This window comes from Macaca thibetana, chromosome 4, assembly GCF_024542745.1.
Source record: "Macaca thibetana thibetana isolate TM-01 chromosome 4, ASM2454274v1, whole genome shotgun sequence".
Taxonomy (NCBI): Eukaryota; Metazoa; Chordata; class Mammalia; order Primates; family Cercopithecidae; genus Macaca; species Macaca thibetana.
The window spans coordinates 128,597,457-128,606,854 of NC_065581.1; the positions used below are offsets into that span (position 1 = coordinate 128,597,457).

A 9,398-nucleotide genomic window follows, 5' to 3' on the forward strand; every position below is an offset into this window, starting at 1 on the left:
CCCCAACCTTTTTAGCAATAGGGACTGGTTTTGTGGAAGACAGTTTTTCCATGGACCAGGGGCAAGGGGTGGTTCAGGGATGATTCAGGCACATTACATTTATTGTGCGCTTTATTTCTATTATTACATTTCAATATACAATGAAATAATTATACAACTCTCCATAATGTAGAATCAGTGGGAGCCCTGAGCTTGTTTCCCTGCAACTAGACGGTCCCATCTGGGGCCAATGGGAGACAGTAACAGATCATCAGCATTAGGTTCTTGTAAGGAGCGCACAACCTACATCCCTCACACAGGCAGTTCACAATAGTGTTCACGCTCCTATGAGAATCTAATGCTGTCGCTGATCTGACAGGAGGCGGAGCTCAGGCAGTAACAAGAGCAATGGGGAATGGCTGTAAATACAGATGAAAAAGCCTTTTGCTCAGTTGCCTGCTACTCACCTCCTGTGTGTGGCCCCCTTCCTAACAGGCCACAGACCAGTACCTGTTCGTGGCCCTGGGATTGGGGACCCTGCACTATAGCACTCCTTGTCTTTTCAAAAAGTCAGGGTCATAAAAAAATGTGTAGAGGGATTGGTTAGATTAAAAGAGATTTAGAGGCCGGATGCGGTGGCTCATGCCTGTAATCCCAGCACTTTGGGAAGCCAACGTGGGCCTCACTTGAGGTCTGGAGTTAGAGATTAGCCTGCCCAACATGATGAAACCCCATCCCTACTAAAAAAATACAAAATTAGCTGAGCATGGTGGTTCACACCTGTAATTCCAGCTACTTGGGAGACTGAGACAGGAGAATTGCCTGAACCTGGGAGGTGGAGGTTGCAGTGAGCAGAGATCGCACCACTGCACTCCAGCCTGGGCAATACAGTGAGATTCTTTCTCAAAAAAAAAAAGAGAGAGACAGATTTAGAGACATAAAAACTAAATGCAATTAATGTTCCTTGACTGGATTCCGGTTTGGAAAAACAAAAACTGTAAGAGACATTTGGGAGTCAATCCAAGAATCTGAATCAGGACTAGATGATAGATAATACCAGTGCGTTGTTTCTGTTAGGTGCAATAATGGAATAGGATATGGAGGAAAATTTTTTAGGTATATGCTGTAATATTTCAGAGTGGAATGTCATGATATCTGCAATTTAATTTGAAATGGCTCAGCAAAAATATTCAGGGAGAGGAAGCAATAGCAAAATGTTAATGATTGTTGAAAATATGGTCATTCATTGTAGTTTTTTAATTTTGATGTATGTTTGAGATTCTTCATAATGGAAAATTAAAAAGGATCTAATCTCCACCGCTTATGAGGTGTATGGCTTTAGACATGTTGCTAAACCTTTCTGGGTTTTATTTTTCCTTACCACAAAAGGGAGATAATTTCTAACTCATTGTGGTGGTGTATGGATTCAGAGAGTTAACATTTTCAATACACACAGTGCTAGGCATCTGAGTGTTCAGTAAAGTCTGCCATTTTCCACTAAAACAGCCTTGAACATAATAACAGCTGCAAGGTGATAAGACTGTGATAAAAACTAAACTGTTAAAAAATCCTCAGTGTAAGTCAACCAATTTTAATGACAACTTTGTCAGCATTTAAATTGCATAAATATGCAACTGAATCAAATAAATGGTGAACTGGTTGTTATGAGCAGAAATGACATATTGCTCATTGCTTACAAATTCAACCAAAATATTTTTAAATGGAGAAAAGTATTGATCTGGAAGGACTTGGTTAAAAAGGTACAACTGAACATCACAAATTGTGCTTTATTAATTTTTCCCTATGAATGAAGAGCCTAAAAATATTGTAGTCTGGAACCAAGTATAACAGTACTCCTGAAATTCTATCCTATGGAAAAAATCCTAAATACAAAACAAATTTTATGCACTAAGATGTTTATTTCTATATAAATTCTGTGTGGGTGTGAGAGAGAAAGAGAGAGGAAGAGAGAGAGAGAGAAAGGGAGAGAGAGAGAGGGAGAGAGAAAGGAAGAGAAAGAGAACAGACTTCTAAATATAAAAAATTAGAACCATGTTCTTAACTCCATACTTAAAAGATTAATCTCTTCATGTAGAAACAAGTTTGTGCAAAGAGCATAAATGCTCATTCACAAAAGAAATACAAACATGAAAAGAGAGCCAATCTCAGTGGTTAAAAAAGACAATGTTCCTTTTCTTCCTCTGTCAGATTGGTAAAGATGAATGCACGTGATAGTCTCCCTCACCGGGAAGGCTGTGGGTAAGAGCTTATTGTCAGATGCCTCCAGTGAAAGTATAAATTGGTACAGCATTTTCTAAGGGCAATTTGGCAAAAATGCATCAACATTAAAAATGGGCATGTCTTCTATCCCTAACAAATCCACATTTAGAACTTTATTATAAAGAAATAATTGAGCAAATACGCAAAGCTGTGTGTGCAAGAATGTTTAGAGTAATAACAATGGCCACCCATCTGCATTTGGGTAAATAAATTGTGATACGTCCATATGCTAAAATACTAATTGCCATCAAAAATATACATTTTATCCAAATGCTGGCTGGGTGTCACGATCATGTGATAAATGTATGGCAAGGCCAAAACCAAATATCACCACCACACAATGAACTTCTGAGGTTCAAGAGTGCATCTGAAATTTTATTTTAAAACTATTATTGGGTTCGTGCCTGTAATTCCAGAACTTTGGGAGGCCAAGGTGAGAGGATTGCTTGAGCCCAGGAGTTCGAGACAAGCCTGGCCCACAGAGTGAGACCCTGTCTCTACCAAAAAAAAAAAAAAAAAAAAAGTAAAAACTACAAAGAAATTTAAAAATTAGCCGGTTGTGGTACCATCTGTTATCTCAGCTAGCAGGTCTAAGGCAGGAGGATCACTTGAGCCCAGGAGTTCGACTGGCATGGCGAAACCTTGTTTTTCCAGAAAAAAACCCAAAAATTAGCTAGACATAGTGGCTCGTGCCTGTAGTCCCAGCTACCTGGGAGGCTGAGGTGGAAGGATCACTTGAGCCCAGAAATTCAAGGCTGCAGTGAGCAGTGATCATGCCACTGCGCTCCAGCCTGGGTGACAGAGTGAGACCTTGTCTCAAAAACAACGACAGCAACATTATGTCCAGATAGAAGACTGTGGATGTTGTCCTATGTGTGTGTAATTTTTTTTCATCTCATGAAACAGCAGTGGCAAAGCTGTTCTCTCTTTACCCTCACAAAATGTGAAGAATTCCCAAATGGACATTTTCCCTGAAATACTTGTGGTTTGAGTGGAATTATATGATAAAAAGTAACATGAAAAATTTTAAAGGTTATTTTGTTTCATTCACAGATAATTTTCAAAAAGGTAAAATCATGACTCTCCTCAAATATAAAACGGACACATATAAAATCATGACCCTCAGCAAATATAAAATATTTTACTTAACTCAACTAATATAGAAACTAGTAAGATGGAATGTCCAGTTCAAAAAATCATTTCTATTCATAGACAACAAAGAAATGTTAAGATATCTGAGTTTGATTAGGGAAAAAAAAGCTGTTTTATGTCCACAGGCCATAAATCTTAGGGATTCATCCATTCCACTCTACAGAAATTTGCATCTCTACTGGACAAAAATCTGCAGGTTAACAAGTAAACTTCGGTACGCCTGAGGCCTTTAGTAAGTGGTACATAATGAGATGAGCTAGCTTCACTTGCCCGAGACACTCCTTGAGTGGCCTCATCCTCCCATATGATATGGAAATGATATGTCCTACCTTTTTGCCTTATTCCTAAATCTCAGATAATTTTCCCAACAATTTAATATGGTGGATGTTAGTGGCACCAAACAATGCTACAAGGACATATTCTTTTTAAGCAAACAAATACTTATAAAATGCAAAAATAATACAAGACACAGTAGAATAGAAAATATATGATGAAACATTAAGAACGTAGAAGTGCCAAAACAGTGTTGAAAAAGAACAAAGTTGGAGTATTTATATTACTGGATTTCAGGACTTTTAAGACAGTGACATAACAAGACAGTATTATCTGTCAGTCTATTTCCTTTTTTTTCTGTTTTTTCTTTTTTTTTTAGATTTTTAAATTTTTTTTCATGAGACAGAATCTTGCTGTGTTGCCCAGGCCGGTCTAGTGACTCTGGGCTCAAGCAATCCTCCCACCTCGGCCCTCCAAAGTGCTGGGGTTACAGGTGTGAGCCACCGTGTCCAGCATATTTCCTTATTTCTTTTATGTTTTAGGTGTGTAACTTTTTGTGTCTAAAATTATTATAGCATTTTACTCTTGCAAAATATACATACTGTATACATTTATACTTCAACTGATAGAATTTCAGCATAAAAAAGGTGAGATTTCCCTTTTAAGTTATTTAAGAATTCATGTTATAAAAAGACAAAGAAGGTTACATAACAATGTTTGTATTATTGTCTTTTAATTTGTGCATATACTGACATATATACAAATTCTAGATTTATGTACATTAAAGTGACCATAGCAGTTTTCCTTGGGTTTTCAAATTAAAAGTTAATTTTCACTTTCTTCTGTGTACCTTTCTGCTTAGTCTGACTTACTATTGTTTTTTCACCCAAGCTTTTATTGTGATAAAATGTACATAACAAAAATTTCCATTTGAAAATTTGAAGTGCACGCTTCAGTGGCATTAAGAATATTCACACTGTTACGCAGCCAACACCACTATTTACCTCCCAAACTTTTTTATCTTTTCAAATTAAAACTCTGTACCCATTAAACTATCACTCCTCATTCCCTTCTTCCCCCAGTCCCTACTAAGCTCTATTCTGCTTTCCACGTTTAGGAATTTGACTTTTATAGGTACTGCTTGTGAGTGGAATCACTCAACCTTTGTCTTTTTGTGTCTGGCTTATTTAATTTAGCATGTTTTCCAAGTTCATCTGTGGTGTAATTGTATGTATCAGTGTTCCATTCCTTTTTATGACTTATTTTTATGGTGAACTGAAACCACCTTAATAATCAGAAACTTAACAAAGCTGTTTTAATCTGAAGAGAGGAATGAAAGCTTAATTTTACTTTTTAGTGAAAACCTGGTTCTACCTGTCTGGGGTGTGTTTGTAACATTCTACTTCCTGTTTGTATTCTAGGGGTGAAGCTAAGTAGTCTTCTTGGTAAAAAGGGAAACTTGGAGAAACTCCAGAGTTACTGGGAAGTTGGATTTTTTCTGGGGGCCAGTGTCCTAGCCAATGACCACATGAGAGTCATTCAAGCATCTGAAAAGCTTTTTAAACTGAAGACACCAGCGTGGTAATAATTAGCTATTATATGTTGATACAATTATTTTTAATAAACAGCTCCATATTGTTCCCATATTGTATTTACTGAACTGACAATTAGATGATTTTATTTGCTTATAAAATAAAATGCAGAATATAGAGGAAAATTGTGATATTCATAAAATGTGTTACACATAAATTCTGATGACTTTGGACATAGGTGATGTCAGCAGGTTCCTGACTTTGCCTTTCCTGCACATTGACCAACCCACTGACCCAGGTTGGCCAGTATCACCCATGTGAATCATGCAGAGGTCACGCATTTTGCACCTGCAAATATAGCTTCTGTTCGGGGCCTGAGACCACATTTCCATTACAGCTGTTAGACCTCTACTCCAAACATATGCCCTTTGTTTCCTCTGTGATCTAATCTCAGTTTCGGAATTCTCATTCTTGATTTTTCTTTTCTTCTTAGGATTTGACTGACACATTTGAGTATTTCCTATATATGTATGTTTTTCTAATTTCAAATTGTTCTTGGAGTACACCCGCATCTCATCCTTATCTATGTGGTAATTGGAGAGGTGGAAACAAAATTTCATCTGCATTCAGGACCACTTTGAAAAACAATGTTGGCTGGGCGTGGTGGCTCACACCTGTAATCCCAGCACTTTGGGAGGCCGAGGTGGACAGATCACTTAAGGTCAGGAGTTTGATACCAGCCTGGACAACCGGGTGAAACCCCATCTCTACTAAAAATACAAAAATTAGCTGGGCATGGTCGCGGATGCCTGTAATCCCAGCTACTTGGGAGGCTGAGGCAGGAGAATCACTTGAACCGAGGAGGCAGAGGTTGCAGTGAGCCGAGATCGCGCCCCTGCATATCAACCTGGGTGACAGGGCGAGACTCTGTCTCAAAAGAAAAAGAAAAAAAAAAGGAAAAAGAAAAAGAATTTTTATTAGTATCACATGTAGCGATTAACCATTAGCTATAAAGACTTTAAAAGGCTAACCATGATATAGTGAAAGCCTCTTTCCAGAGCTGCTCAGAGCCCAGGCCGCCGACTTCCCTGTTTTTATAACAGAAACCGTGTGAGGAAGAGACCACCAAGTTAGACCCTCATGACTTTTTAAAGAATTTTCCTCATGTTCAGCTCTCCTTTAGCCAATCCTCCCCAGGGATCTTTCTGAAGATCACAGTGATCTTTCAAAAATGCACACCTGACACTTTCCCTGCACTGAAATCCTTAAATTGGTATAGTTTAATTGTTCCTCACAGCCTAAGGGATAAAGTCCATCATTTTGTCTTAGCAAACAAGATTTGCCTTTAGCCATTCCAGCCTCAGCTCTTGTCACACCCCTGGGTTTACACTGCTGTCTCTTCATACCACACTGCCGGTTTCATGCATGAGTGTCTGAGCACGTGCTGAGCATGCCTCTCACAATGCACACATTCTCCGGGGAACACTCATCCATCACACCTGCTCATAAAGCTGACCTTGACCTAGAGCCCTTCCTCACACCCAAGTCCCTTCTTTAGTGTTTCTGTCATTCTTTAGTTATGCCTCTCTTAATACTCTCTTAGTGTATGGCTTTTTAAGTTGTCTCTCTGTTTAATCATATCTCCATGGATATTTATTCTTGGTGTTATAACATCTTTTGATATTTATCCCCACAGCACTGTGTGCAGCAGTAGGCATTCAGCAAATGATACAAAATAAAGGAGCCAATAGATGCATGCATGATATTGAGTCACATTTGCTATTTCTTTACAATGACCATTCTGATGGCAGTATTTTAGGCATCCTGGTTCTGTTAGCAAGAAAACAGGCACTATTCTATGCGATGGTACTCATAGCTGCAAAACAGTGCCTTAAGGTTTACTAACTTAATTTTTATGGAATGTTAACTTCCGTGTTTATAGTCCATAAAGCGCCTGCATAGCCATTATCACCTATAATTATCCCACTCCTCATTTTTCCTAACTTTTTCTTTTGAGGCACCATCTGTCTTATTAGGTTTGAGGGTATTCGTATAATATATAAGCTGAGTTGCCTCAGAACTAAATAATGATCCTTATGAAGGGTCTATTTAGGAAAGCTTCCTCAAAGGAGCGTAATTAAAAATACGCTCCTTGAATAGAACATAGGCATTTTAAAATTCATGTTTTAACTAGATGTATGGCCCTAGTCCAAGTTACCAAGCCCTCTAAGCCTGCTTCCTCATCTCTAAAATAGGGATAAAATAACCAACGTTATTGAGTTTTTGTGAGATAGAAATGAGATAATGTGTTGCACAGCCGGGCGTGGTGGCTCACACCTGTAATCCCAGCACGTTGGGAGGTCGAGGCAGGCAGATTGAGGTCAGGAGTTCGAGATCAGCCTGGCCAACATGGTGAAACTCCATCTGTACTAAAAATACAAAACGTAGCCAGGTGTGGTGGTACACGCCTGTGATTCCAGCTACTCAGGAGGCTGAGGCAGGAGAATGGCGTGAACCCGGGAGGCGGAGCTTGCAGTGAGCCAAGATTGCGCCGTTGCACTCCAGTCTGGGTGACAGGGCGAGACTCTTTCTCAACAAAGAAAAAAAAAAGAGAAAAAAAGAAAAAAGAAAGTGTGAAAGTACATGATATGTAACAAATAACGAATAACGTTTGGTGAATCTGAATGCATAACTATTAATGTCATATATAAATTACATTTACAGAATTAGACTGGGATACAGGTGGTTCTAAATTTGTGTGTTATGTGTTTTATATCTTTTACTTCTCAGGTACCTCAAGTCTATTGTAGAGACAATTTTGATATATAAGCATTTTGTGAAACTGACCACAGAACAGCCTGTGGCCAAGCAAGAACTTGTGGACTTTTGGATGGATTTCCTGGTCGAGGCCACAAAGACCGATGTTACTGTGGTTAGGTTTCCAGTGAGTACTCTTCCTTTAAATCTAAGTACATTTCTTTATTTAAAGAACATCTTGTGCTGTGATTGTAACCGTGCTTGGGGACTGATTTTTGTGCCCCAAAGCTACAGTTGTCTGGTTAATATCTTTATTTCCTGCACATTGGTTTGCTTTAGCTTACTTTTAAAAATAACTTCTCAAAATCAGAGAAATGAGATCTATTTTTATGTTTTTGCCATGGAATTTGGGTGGTTCCTTTTGATAAGTGGTGAAGTGTACTTCCTAAGCAATGCAAAGACTGTCTCTTGGCTTAGCTTCAGGGCAGCCCAATGGATGCTTTTCCTTAATACTGCAGTTGCGTTGACATGATCTTCAGTATTATTTCCCGTATTGTGGTGAAAAGTATCAGGCTCACCTGCATTGTTATCCCATCCCCACCACCCATTACCCAGGTGAGTCAGAGTTAGATGTAATATCCCCAATTACTATTTACAACGTTTTAGACCATGGGAAATAATGACTTGCAGTTTCTGGTCTGCAACTCATTTTGACTGGTCTCTAGTGGACTTCAGATACACAGATTTAAATGTATCTCACACACACACACACACACACACACACAAAACACCTATTGCTCTTCTCAGATGGTGCCATGCCTCTTCTGATAGTTCTTAATATCGTCCAGCATCCAATTCAAGAATTATTGGTAACTTGCTGTATGTACAAATTTCTTTCCACATCAAAGTTATGCCATAAATCTCTTTGAGCTCTCTGATCTCTATCTTCCATACTCAGAGGTGGTGACAGTTCCCAATTCTTTTTGCAAAATCTAGTTTTCTAGTTCTTGTTGATAGGATCATCTACTTCACTTAATTAAATCCATTGCTCACATGAGCATGCTTTACTCTTGCTTCCAGATGAAGCCTTGAGCTCAGCAGGGTCTTTAATTGAAAGCCTTTCTAACTGAAACACTTCATTTTCTAGCCTAGATAATGTGTAGCCTAGGAAAATACTTACCTTAGAATGAGCTGGCAGCGTGCCTCTAGCTGCTGCTCTCAGTAGCAGTAAATGTAGTCAAAGAAGAGAATGTAGAATTCAGGTATTTAATTGACTGTTGACTTGATCGACTAGAAAATTGGCTATGAAAGGAAACCATTCAAATTAGTCACTTTGAGCCCATTTAGATTTTTTTCGTATGAATTTGTCTGTCATAATATAAATATAAGTGAATATAAAATATATTTGACAGTTGTCTGTCATAA

General features: G+C 38.5%; 1 protein-coding gene across 4 annotated transcripts in view; it reads left to right on the top strand.

The window, feature by feature from the left end:
• MAP3K5 (mitogen-activated protein kinase kinase kinase 5) overlaps positions 1-9,398 on the top strand; it is a 245,182-nt gene that overhangs the window by 136,220 nt on the left and 99,564 nt on the right. For all 4 annotated transcript variants that reach the window (XM_050787912.1, XM_050787910.1, XM_050787911.1 and 1 more), the window contains 2 exons: positions 5,106-5,265; positions 8,007-8,160. In XM_050787912.1, the coding sequence (XP_050643869.1) occupies positions 5,106-5,265; positions 8,007-8,160 (314 nt within the window). The remainder of the gene's footprint in view (positions 1-5,105; positions 5,266-8,006; positions 8,161-9,398) is intronic.